Source organism: Budorcas taxicolor, chromosome 23, assembly GCF_023091745.1.
Source record: "Budorcas taxicolor isolate Tak-1 chromosome 23, Takin1.1, whole genome shotgun sequence".
NCBI classification, from domain to species: domain Eukaryota; kingdom Metazoa; phylum Chordata; class Mammalia; order Artiodactyla; family Bovidae; genus Budorcas; species Budorcas taxicolor.
Genome location: NC_068932.1, coordinates 17556587 through 17570000, shown reverse-complemented (window position 1 = coordinate 17570000; position 13414 = coordinate 17556587). Strand labels below are relative to the sequence as shown.

The 13414-nt window shown below is 37.3% G+C and overlaps 1 protein-coding gene across 1 annotated transcript in view; it reads left to right on the top strand.

Moving 5' to 3' along the window:
- The window catches only part of TM9SF3 (transmembrane 9 superfamily member 3), a 59107-nt gene that overhangs the window by 39271 nt on the left and 6422 nt on the right, over window positions 1-13414 (top strand). The window contains exons 10-11 of the mRNA XM_052660859.1: window positions 7796-7935; window positions 10751-10819. Coding sequence (XP_052516819.1) covers window positions 7796-7935; window positions 10751-10819 — 209 coding nt within the window. The remainder of the gene's footprint in view (window positions 1-7795; window positions 7936-10750; window positions 10820-13414) is intronic.

Sequence of the window (13414 nt, the reverse complement as noted above, 5' to 3'; positions counted from 1 at the left end):
CATTTCTCACAGAGTGAAGGTGCAGTGAGTTACAAGAAAGAACCAATTAGCTCAAAGATCTGATGTGGGTAAATTCAAGGCTACACTTGTTTTTCTTACATTCCAACTATGTTAACTAATGCACTCCCAGTTGCACAGTGGATAAGAGATATGGGAACTTAGCAGCAAGCTTTGGCCCTATAGTGAAATCCTACACCAGCACTACTCTAATAACTTTCAACTGTTTGAAAGGCTCTATGTGTTAGGCTTCCCGTTGGGAGGCTGTGAACAATCATATGTGTAGCTGCAAGAGTCTGGATAGACCTGCCAAGCAAGCTAGAATGCTAACAGAGGGGGTTTGATTTGAAATATTCCTCTCATGTCTAGGAGACTTATTAGCTGGAGCCCTAAGTTGATTTTCTCCAGAGAAAGGTGGTCAAGGATAGCCCCTGTTAATGTCAGAAGAGTTGGTGAAAGGCACAAAATAGTAGGACAGACAGATTCTGTTTTGGGGATAGATGCTCGAGCCGGTCTAGGGAGCCCCTCGAGTCCTGCAGCCTTGCTTAACAGCTCTGTTCCACATGACCTTGTCATGAGTGGGATGGCCCGTGCTGGCTCCCAGCATGGAGGTGATCTGCCAAATGAATTACTATCATAGTGCTTTAAAAATTGAAATTCAGATTCCATTATAATTTTTATCATAAAGCTTTTAATTTGTTATGGTAAAAATGTTATTTCAAAGTTGCTTTGTTTCACAAACATTATAAATTTTGCCCCTCTGTAAATGGGGTTTTAAATATTAAGTTCAATGTAATTTACCTTTAGATACTTTAATAATTACTGATTATGCAAATATAGTATCAGACTCTGTGCTGAGCAAGAGATGGTCTATAAATTTGATATTTACTGTATAAAAGACTGACTGTTGGTGCTTAGCATCCTCCTGCAATGCCCAGGTCTTACTGTCCTGGTCTTTGTAATGAGGGAATACTGCTTTCAGGTTGTAATCAGATGTTCGGTCTAAAATTTTTTCTTCCTTACAAGAGTATCAGAATTTGTTTAGAACATGAAATGTAAGAGTTGAGATATTTGACCTAGTGTTTAAGTGTTTTAACTACTTAAATTTGTATTTTAAGGTATCTGACTTGTTGATAATATGGAGGAAATGGTTACATTATTCTCATAAACTCCATGGTCCCCAACCTTCGGTACCCATAGAATCACTTGGAAGTTTAAAAAATTTCGGTGCCCAGGGCTTCATCCTTTGCCAGTTTATCTGTCCTACGTTAAACCCAATCTCTAGTGTTTACCTGATTCTAGTTCTCAGCATCTGAGGGTGGATCTGTTAGCTGTAAAGTTCCCAAGTCCCAAATGTCTGATAAACTGGATCCCCTACTTTAATACCCTCGTTTAAAATCAGAGTCTTCAAATACTCCTGTATACTCTTCCCCAGGCTCATTCTGTCCCTGTTCCTTTGATCTCGTGGCTGAGCCCTTTCTCTGGGTAACCTTCACTCTAGTTCTGTTTCCTCAGAAAGTCCACAATTGACGGCCTAATTCATTCTTAGTAAGAGTGACTTCAGCTTCTGTTTTGCCCTGTAGAGGCACCAGAACAATAGGGATTTTGTCCACTTGGAGTCTGGAGTTTTGTCAGAATATTTCTGTTGTCCCCAGGACTAGCCCAAGATAACTTTGAAAGTGGGAAAAGTTTGTCTCTGGACCCCAGATTCTCTGGCCATATGTACCTGTACATAAAAGCCATTAAATCCATGCCAGATTAAACTTGTTGAGTACTTGTCAATCTTAGCAGCTTATTAAAGGTAAAAGAAACATAAATAGAGAGAGGGTGGTAGCGGTAATCTAAGCTAATGTCTAGCATCTCGTCTTAAGGCATGATTCCTAGAGAATATTACAAAACTCTATAAGAGAGCATTTGAATGAAATTTGGGGCCAAAGATGGTTCAGAGATGACCATACCTGTTCCTAAAGTTGGCTTATTCTGGCCGAGATACTACAGAGTTGGAGAGAGTGTACTTCAAATTAAATTGAATCTGGTAAAGTAAAACCTTTCTTCTTTGGAATTTGTTCACAAATGATTTAAGTGTCATACCCAGAGTTTTTGGTCCTGTGAGGGTTTCTTGGGAATGAGGAAAGGTTTGCCAGGGTATTCTGAAAAAATGTTTTAGGCATCAAGTCTTTTCTGGGTTGTAAATCTTAGATTCTTAATGATATTGGAGGTTTTCAAAGGACCATATTGCAGTTTTAAATTCATGGAGACAGAGTAGCACAGAAACTGATAACCTTTCAATCTAAGTATCATTCGCCTCAGAGTGCACTGACAGATCCATGACTTATCATACTTGATTTTGTCTCTCAGTGGGTAGAATAGTCGCTGGAGAAGTAACAGATCATCAGCCATGCTTGTCATTTTAAGGTTTGTTTTACTTTGGGAGGGGAAATACCAGAAACGTGCCCTAGGTTTTAGGAAAAAAGATTTCACAAATATTCAGGGAAATGCTCTCTCATGATCCAAATATTTTACCATAACTGGGAAAATGTTATGAGAGTTCAAGGGTCTCAGAAATGAAATCCATGAGGCATAATCAGAAATAAACACAGTGAGGAAAGAATGGCGACAAAGATTAGTGGATGAGTGCTATTTTGTGATCTCTCAAAGGTTATGAGAAGAGTGCAATCAATTGAGCATGTATCTGTGTGAATCTATTTCTGGACTTTCTTTTCTACTTTGCTGTTGCATTGATTGATTTGGGTTTGTTTGTTTGTTTTTCCAGTATCACACTGTGTTGATTATTGTAGCTTTACAATAAGTCTTGAAATCAATTCTTTTTCACAGTTGTTTTGGAGTTTTTAGGTTCTTTGCATTTCCGTGTGAAGTTTAGAATTGGTTTGTCAAATTCTACAGAAAAACCTGATTAGAATTCCATTAAATCTGTGGATAAACTTGGGAAGAATTCACATCTTAACAATATTGAGTCTTGACTAATGAATATGGTATATCTCTTGACTTATTTAGACATCTTTACTTTTTCTTTGTAATGTTTTGTAGATTTTAATGCTCTGGTTTTGTACAGCTTTTATTGAAATTACTCCTAAGTATTTCATATTTTTTATTAGTAAATGATATTTCTTAAATTAAAAATTTTGGTTGCTTGTTGCTAGTGTATAGAAAAACAGTTGATTTATGCATATTGGCTTTGCATCCTGCAACTTGGTTAAAGTCCCTTATTAGTTCTCATTTCTTTTTTGTTAGATTCCCAGAGGTTTTTTGCATATATTGTTGTGTTGTCTAAGAATAAACAGTTTTACTTCTGCCTTTCTAATCTGTACACCTTTTATTGCCTCACTGCACTGGTTAGAACCTCTAGTTTTTTTCTTTTTCTTGACTTATTGCACTGGCTAGAACCTCCAGTACAGTGTTGAACAGAAGAGGTGAGAGCAGAGTCTATCTTATTCCCAGTCTTAGGGGCAAGGTATTCAGCCTTAGGCCATCAAGAAATGTTACCTGTAGTTTTTTCATACATGTCCTTCATCAGGTTGATGAAGTTTCCCTCTATTCCTAATTTGCTGAGTTTGTTTTATTGTGAAGGGAGGTTGTTTCTTGCAACAATTTTTTTCTGCACCTTTTGAGATGATCTATGATTTTTCTTTTTTTAGTCTGATAATATGGTAGATTGCATTGATTGATTTTTGAATCTTAAACCAATCTGGAATTCTGTTGATAAACCTCAATTTGTTATGATGTGTTATCCATTTTATATATAGCTTGATTTAATTTGCTGAAATTTGTTCTTTTTGTTGTTTTGCATCAATGTTTATGAGAAATATTGATCTGCAGTTTTCTTATAATGTCTTTTTTTAATGGTTTGGTATCAGGATAATACTAGCTTTATATTGGATTGGCCAAAAAATTCATTCAGCTTTTTCCATACCAGCTTACAGAAAAGCTCAAACTTTTTGGCCAGCCCCGTAGAATAAGTTCTTAACTTCAAATCCAGTGTTTTCTTCTCTTATAGTATTGAAGTTGCCAAGAATCAGAATGAGAAGTGTTGAAAATATCTATAAGATGGGCTTCTTATAAGTATTTGTGTTTGAGTTGGCAGTGTCCTGTTTACTAGGTTGATTATTGTCAGCATGCTTAAATTGAAGCTTATTTTTATATAGGTATAAAGGTATAAAATGTGTAAGTAGAAAAGGAGTGATAAACATTGTCTGCTCTGAGCACATGTCAAGGAAATACCTAAACATAATGACTGAGAAGATGATATATTTTCTGAGAATCACCTTGTGCTAAGTTGATTCAGTTGTGTCCAACTCTCTGCAACCCCATGAACTGTAGCCCACTAGGCTCCTCTGTCCATGGGATTTTCCAGGCAATACTGGAGTGGGTTGCTGGGCCCTCCTCCAAGGGATCTTCCCAACCCGGGGATTGAACCTGAGTCTCTCATGTCTCTTGCATTGGCAGGAGGGTTTTTTAATCACTGGCTCAACCTGGGAAGCCTGAGAATCACCCCACCTGTAAGCAATTACTGTCTGTCATCCTCAGACAGACAGTGAAATTTATATCCTTTAGCATTCCAAAATAGCACATTTTTAGGCTGCCTTTTCCCTTTCCATTTCACTCACACCACAGATTTCCTTAAAAGGCCAGTTTGGAGACAAAGATAAAATAATATTCACAATCTTGTCTTGTGACTGAGGTTGAGAATACTTGACCAGTTGGTACATCTTTGGGACATTTAGGAGTGATACGCAGTTTTTGTTTCTAACTTGTTCTTCTTGTCGCTAGGGGACGCCCTCAACCTGGAGTGAGTCCTTCCTTCCCTCCTCCCTGTTTTCACTTTACATTGATCTGTGAACAAGGGCTAGAAGCTCTAAGGGAAGGCCCTATATTATTAGTTTGAGTTCCAGGGTTTTCACCAGTATATTAGGCTAATAATTTTTTTAACTCTTAGTTGCTAAATTTCAAGTTAAATGAAAGCTTAATGCAGAAGCCCAAGAAAGAAAGCAGATAATAAGCATGATTCTATTAGTATAAATAAATTTTGCTAATTCAGTACTTTAACATTTTAAGTTTAATGAAGAAAGTTGTGATGAATACAGACCTAATATCAAGCGGTAAGATAACATTCTTCTTTAGTAACCGGTTTATTTGGTTGAGTATCAGTACAGAGAAAAATTCTCACTTCACAGATGATTTAGTTTCCTGTGACTGTTTTTTCTTAAACAGCTCGCCTTGCAGTCTCAGAGTATTTCTTCAAGTAAACTCATCCAGAACTTGGACATAAAGGAGCAGGAAATTGGTTTTACAGTTTAGTCACTAATAGTTTCCAGCATACTGCTCGCATTTTTACCATGTATTAAAGTCAGGAAAAGGGGGCGGGGGAATTAAACAAATATAAACAGTTGATAATGTCTTGATGAGACTGTTCATAGGTTTCTTTATTGACTGTTGTTAATGCTTTGACTGAGCACACAGGCAAGGTATACCTTCAGTCCACCTGCCACTTAATTGCTTATGACATGCATGTCCTATAGTGCGTTTGCTTATAAAGCTTTTAATGAGCAAATATGTGCAGGCCAGAATTGGGTGGGAGTGGGGTATGGGAAGGAAGAACAAAAGACCAGTGTAGGCCTTCCTAATCAGTGATACATTTACTAGGACTCCAAATATATATACATACAACGATAGCAAAAGAAACTTTATTCTGAAGTTTGTGTGAAATGAGTTAACCTGATTGTGGTATCCAGATATTAATATTTGGTATAAAACTAATTTGAGTCTGTTTATTTTGTTGTTGTTGTTCTTTATTTTTAAAATGTGTTTTTAATTGATGGATAATTGCTTTACAATACTGTATTGATTTCTGCCATACATCAACTATTACTCAGCCACAGGTATACATATGTCCCCTCCCTATTGACCCTCCTCCCGCCCTTTTTTTTTTTTACAGTTAAAAATAATTTTTTTTAAAAAAGCTATTTTCAAAAGGATATTCAAATCAAGTGCTTGTGGAATTCCTAACTAAAACTTTTTTCAGCAGGACTTGAGGGTTCGATGGAACAGATGAGAACTACTTTGCTAGACCATGTCATTCCGCATATGAATGTTTCCTCAACAACTTCCCTTCAGTCCTTGTTTGAAATTAGAGTTCTGGTAAATTAAGCGAAAATATGTAGGTCTCTATTACAGTGTTTTAATATTTATGAATTTTATATACTTAATGGTAGCAAAATAGTAATTTAAAAAACAACAAAAATTGAGACAGAATTCAACCCCCCAATATGGGATATGTATAATTCACAATATATCCTAGTATTTAAAATATCTTTAAAACATCTGCCTTTTTTTGTTTCACCTTTTATTATTCATGTAAGCAAAAATTCATATTATTAACACGTCTAAACTGAGATACCCCTGATTTAAGTTTCTAAGTCTGAGCTTTAAAATGGAATGTCAGAACTCTTAACTCTCCTACTTCTATACAAGCTTTACTGGGCTTCCCTGGTGGCTCAGATGGCAGAGTCTGCCTGCCATGCAGGAGACCTGGGGTTGATCCCTGGGTTGTGAAGATTCTCTGAAGGAGGACATGGCAACCCGCTCCAGTATTCTTGCCTGGAGAATCCCCATGGACAGAGGGGTTTGGTGGGCTGCAGTCCCTGGGGTCGCAAAGAATCGGACACGGCTGAGCGACTACGCACTGTCTGAAAGGAAGATGATGATACTCTTTGGTTTGTTTAAATGCGTGCAAGCACACATCAGGGTGTCATGAAGATGTAGAGTTTTCAGTAATGTTGCTTCAAGACAGATTCTTTCCTCCTCATGTCATCACTGCGGATTTTCTACCCCACGCCTCTTCAGTTCTCTCAGTTAATTTCTTCGCAATTTTCATTCAGCTTTTCTCTCACTTTTACTTTTTATTTATTAGAACCCCAAAGTATATATTGGAGAGATACTAGAGGTGATTCACTTTTGTTTCAGTTTTAGAAGTTGAGTGAACTAATCTTAATTTACATGCTGGCTGGAAGGAGCTTGAGTGTGTCTTCGTAAGAATACAAGTTTATATAAAAAAGAAAAAAAATCACAAAAATAAATGCTTCCTTAACTTTGGTTCTAGAATCTCTGTATGGTCTCCCCTGTAATGTTAGGTTTTGGATTACTAATAGGCAGAGAAATACTCATATTATCTTAGTTATATATATATATATATATATATATATATATGCATAAATAGTGATGTTCTCCTATTTGTAAGATCCTAGGGCACTGTAGAATAGAAACGAGCAGACAGAATGGGACAGGCAGATCTGAACTGAAATCTTGGTTTGGCTACCTACTAAACCGTGTGATCAAGGGAAGTCATGTAGCCTCTCTGTCTCGTTTTCTTCACCTGGGAAGTGGGAAAATAACACTTGTAAAGGTTCTTGAGCTTATTAGGAGCTCAGTGAAGTGCAGGCAAGTAAATAAGTTGGTTATAATGATAAAAGAGAAAGGATATGTTAAAATCATGACAGCTGAAACTGAGAAAAAAGGACTGTGGCAGGGGCAGTGTGAAAGAATAGGAAATATCAGGAATGGCAGTTGATAGGAAATATGGCTTGTATTCAGTTTAATTCTAATATTTTAAAGCACATTATTTTCCTATTGCTATTAGTATGTATTCTGCACAGTTTTAACCCATTTTGAATTTAAACATTTTCTTTTATAATCAAATTGCATTAAAATTTTTGTATCCTTTTTGTTTTTGTTAATATTATTGTTCTCTGAGTAATTACACACATTTTAATTTAATTTACAGGTGGCTGTTTGTTGCATCTGTTTTTTTGTTATCCTTCCTCTAAATCTTGTTGGTACAATACTTGGCCGAAATCTATCAGGTCAACCCAACTTTCCTTGTCGTGTCAATGCTGTGCCTCGTCCCATACCGGAGAAAAAATGGTAAAGAGAATGCTAAATTGTTTTGATTGCTTCTCACAATATATAAATTCCTAAAGCTATTGCGTATACATAACTTTTAGAATTGGCATGTATTTATAAGTTTAAACTTAATATTTGTCTTTTTCTTTCTCCTTCAACTTATATTGTTAAGAGTAGTAATAAATGATAACTTTATTTTACTTTTTGAATATTAGTGCCATTCACAGAGAAATCAAATGCTTTGGTCATACACCAGTTCATAGAGGCGGATAGGACCTAATGCAGCAGCTGTTGTATTACTGCAGCCTATAAACCAAATCTGTTTTTATAAATAAAGTTTTGTTGGCATATAGCCACGCCTGTTTGTTCCCATATTGTCTATGACTGCTTTTCCACTATAGCATCAGAGTTAAAGTTAGGACAGACACTGACCATCTCACCTGCAGAACATGAAATACTATCTGAGCCTTTACAGAAACGTTTGCCAACTCCTAGCTTACAATCTCAGTGTCCTCGCCACATTTTTTATTCAGAATTGACCCACATTTAGCCGTATATATTTTGAATCAGTTGAGAGATGAACCCGGGCTTCCCAGGTGGCACTAGTGATAAAGAACTTGCCTGCCAACGCCAGAGATGCAAGAGAGGCCAGTTCAGTCCCTGGGTCAGAAAGATCCCCTGGAGTAGGAAATGGCACCCCACTTCAGTATTCTTACCTGGAGAATTCCATGGGCAGAGGAGCCTGGCAGCCTCCAATCCACAGGGCCACACAGAGTTGAATGTGACTGAGCACATAATTTACTGACCTACATTCTTTATCTTCACTTCTGGGAGAGTATAGAAATCTCTTAGATACGTTTTGTCATTTTATGCACAAAATGTATTTTTGAGGATCTCCCATAATTCAAGATTTAATCCTGACAAAAGATGACAGGTATTTCTGTTTAACAGCTAAAGCTATTCTTCTACTGCAGTAGTTTAAATATAGTTTATAGTTCATTTAGTCGGCTTTGAAATAGTGATTCTTGATAGATTTTTAACTTTAGATGGTTTATATTTTTTCAACCTTGGACATAAAATGAGATATCACTAATATGTTTATATTTCTAATTTTTGTAATTCAAATTTGAATAAAATCTGAACTCACTGTGTATATGTTTTGCCCTTTAAAATTAGTATATTGAATGTTTTAGTGCTGATTTATGCTATTCTGTATTCTTTATTTTACTAATTCTTATGGACATAAATAGAATAGTCTTACTGCATATATTTTTATTCCCCATCTCATTAAAACAGCTGTATGGTAGACTCTACATAATCATAATAGGGGATATATATTGAAATGCTTCTGTTCATAGGTATTTTGCTATATTATAAATATTACTTATTTTCAAGTACTTATACAGTCTTTTTATGTAGACATTTGTAGAAGTGAAAGCTGGATAAAATAGCCCCATAGTTTAAAGGAGAGTGATCTTTTCTAGTCTTAGGAATTATACGTGTTCTTTTTTTTCTTCCTTTTTTTTAGATTATTGCTTATGAGAACGTCTGTAGTCTGTGTTTTAAAGTCAGTTTTATCTTCTTCAAATTCAAGATTAGCCTGTTAAGGCCCATTGATATCCTGATACTGAGGAGAATAAGATTAAAGGAAAAGCCTAGTCAGAAATCACGGAAGTTCCTCTGGGTCACTAGGCTGGTGAAAGAGAGGAGGGAGTAACCTGTACCCATGCTAGCCATAGGTCACATTTAGGTGTAGGAAAAGCTTGTGTGTCTCTTCATCTTCTGTATGTCATTATATGGGAACCAAAATCCATATCCTAGATCTGGCAGGCAAGTCGTTTTTAACCTCTGTGGATCTTGACTTTTTACAAAAGGAGGAAAGGAGACAAGATTAAATGATCTTTAAATTTTTTTTCAGCTCTCAAACTCGTTTTCTTCTTAATTTTGTAGTTTGTTCATGTCAGAAATGGCGGTTTGCTGTCTTTTATGTGCAGTCTGCTATGCCAGGCACTGGGAATACCTAGATGAATAGCTTCTGCCTGCCAGGGTTTACAATCTAGTGAGTAATTATATAAGTAATTAGTATAGTATAGGGTGGTAAGTGCAGCCTTGGAGTTACGTTCAGGAGGCAGTGGAAGAACCCACCTCTGCCTGGGAGACTTGGGAAGGGCTTTATAAGGAGAACACTTGAGCCACTACTTGCAGGAAAAGAAATATGAGACAAGGGAAGGCATTCAGGGTTGCAGAATTACTGACTGCAATCAGTAAACATTTGTTGAGTGAATGAATGAGGTTTGAATTTTATTTTTGAGTCATTCTTTGACTCCTTTTATAACTCAGAACTCATAATACTTGAATTGTGTAATTCAAAGGAAAAGGAAATACTGAACCAAGGAAAGCATGAGCAAAGAGACTGGCAAGGCCACAATTTGGGAAACATTATTTCAGATGGGGGAGGCGGTTTCAAAACTTATATTTTCTTTTCCTATGGCCTTCTGTAAGTAAAGGACTAAAATTTTTAGAAGTTACTGGAAAGTATAGATCAGGAGGAGACAGAGTTTTTCTTGAGTTCTGCCAGTAGCAAGAATTTGTGTTCCTGAAATTCCTATCTTGGGCTTTAATGCCCAAAAGAATTTTAACTATAAAATTTTAACTATGGCTAATTTGAAATCCCAGTTCAATATCGTGCCTCTTTGGATTTTTGTTTTTCTCTTTACTGGCTTATTTCTGTCCTTTAAATTATTTTTAAGTACCAAGTATTCTGATTCCTCTTATCAGAGTTAGTATAATCTGGAAATCATACTAGAAGTTTACTGTTAATTTTAATATTTTCCAGGTTCATGGAGCCTGCAGTTATTGTTTGCCTAGGAGGAATTTTACCTTTTGGCTCAATCTTTATTGAAATGTAAGTTTTGACAATGTATTTATGTTTCGAGAGATTTCATCGTAAGGAGATAAGGAGAGATAGGAGTTAGGGTGGCTCCCCCTTCCCTCGCCCAGAGCCCTGCTTAGATGCTCCTCTTAGGGGCATTGGTGAAGCACCTGTCATGGTGTGTCATGATTGTCCCTCTACTGATGTTTCTCACTGAACTCATCTCCTTGAGGGTAGAGACTGTCTAATTCTGTTCTCGCTGCTTCTGTATGTGTAGGGCTTCTGTAAATATCTGTTGCAAGAATGAGTAATAGATAAGGTAACTAACAAGCAGAGGGAACAAGAAAAAGAAAAGAGGTTAAAAAAACACTTTTTGTTTTAATGATGGCTTCGTGACATTGTGCAGGAGACAGAGATCAAGACCATCCCCATGGAAAAGAAATGCAAAAAAGCAAAATGGCTGTCTGGGGAAGCCTTACAAATAGCTGTGAAAAGAAGAGAAGCGAAAAGCAAAGGAGAAAAGGAAAGATATAAGCATCTGAATGCAGACTTCCATGGATAGCAAGGAGAGATAAGAAAGCCTTCCTCAGAGATCAATGCAAAGAAATAGAGGAAAAGAACAGAATGGGAAAGACTAGCAATCTCTTCAAGAAAATTAGAGATACCAGGGGAACATTTCATGCAAAGATGGGCTCTATAAAGGACAGAAATGGTATGGACCTAACAGATGCAGAAGGTATTAAGAAGTGGCAAGAATACACAGAAGAACTGTACAAAAAGATCTTCATGACCCAGATAACCATGATGGTCTGATCACTCACCTAGAGCCAGACATCCTGGAATGTGAAGTCAAGTGGGCCTTAGAAAGCATCACTATGAACAAAGCTAGTGGAGGTGATGGAATTCCAGTTGAGCTGTTTCAAATCCTGAAAGATGATGCTGTGAAAGTGCTGCACTCAATATGCCGGCACATTTGGAAAACTCAGCAGTGGCCACAGACCTGGAAAAGGTCAGTTTTCATTCCAATCCCAAATAAAAGCAATGCCAAAGAATGCTCAAACTACCACACAATTGCACTCATCTCACACGCTAGTAAAGTCATGCTTAAAATTCTCCAAGCCAGGCTTCAGCAATACGTGAACCATGAACTTCCAGATGTTCAAGCTGGTTTTAGAAAAGGCAGAGGAACCAGAAATCAAATTGCCAACATCTGCTGGATCATCGAAAAAGCAAGAGAGTTCCAGAAAAACATCTATTTCTTCTTTATTGACTATGCCAAAGCCTTTGACTGTGTGGATCACAATAAAGTGTGGAAAATTCTGAAAGAGATGGGAATACCAGACCACCTAACCTGCCTCTTGAGAAACCTGTATGCAGGTCAGGAAGCAACAGTTAGAACTGGACATGGAACAACAGACTAGTTCCAAGTAGGAAAAGGAGTATGTCAAGGCTGTATGTTGTCACCTGGCTTATTTAACTTCTATGCAGAGTACATCATGAGAAACGCTGGGCTGGAAGAAGCGCAAGCTGGAATCAAGATTGCGGGGAGAAATATCAGTAACCTCAGATATGCAGATAACACCACCCTTATGGCAGAAAGTGAAGAACTAAAGAGCCTTTTGCTGAAAGTGAAAGAGGAGAGTGAAAAAGTTGGCTTAAAGCTCAACATTCAGGAAACGAAGATCATGGCATCTGGTCCCATCACTTCATGGGAAATAGATGGGGAATGTGTCAGACTGTATTTTTTTGGGCTCCAAAATCACTGCAGATGGTGATTGCAGCCATGAAATTAAAAGACGCTTAACTCCTTGGAAGGAAATTTATGACCAACCTAGATAGCATATTGAAAAGCAGAGACATTACTTTGCCGACTAAGGTCCGTCTAGTCAAGGCTATGGTTTTTCCAGTGGTCATGTATGGATGTGAGAGTTGGATTGTGAAGAAAGCTGAGCACCGAAGAATTGATGCTTTTGAACTGTGGTGTTGGAGAAGACTCTTGAGAGTCCCTTGAACTGCAAGGAGATCCAACCAGTCCATTCTAAAGGAGATCACTCCTGGGTGTTCTTTGGAAGGACTGATGCTAAAGCTGAAACTCCAATACTTGGACCACCTCATGCGAAGAGTTGACTCATTGGAAAAGACTGTGATGCTGGGAGGGATTGGGGGCAGGAGGAGAAGGGGACGACAGAGGGATGAGATGGCTGGATGGCATCACTGACTCGATGGACATGAGTTTGGGTGAACTCCGGGAGTTGGTGATGGACAGGGAGGCCTGGCCATGCTGCAATTCATGGGGTTGCAGAGTCGGACAGGACTGAACGACTGAACTGAACTGTGTAATGGAATTAGAGGAAAGGATCTCTTTTGGTATAAAATCATAGTGCCCTTTCTCCTGCAGTCCTGTGAAAATGGCATAGAGCCTTCTTAGGCTTTGTTTTCCTAATTATTTTTATTTTCCTAATTTTATACATTATTACCATATCAAACCTTTTTTAAAAATTTAATTGGGTGTTTTATAAACTGCATTGCTTGTATAGTATTGTATGCAGAAAAAAATAAATGAATTTATTTTGAAAATATGAATTTTTAGCTATTTTCATTTTTCTTTTCCACAATACACTCCTAAAG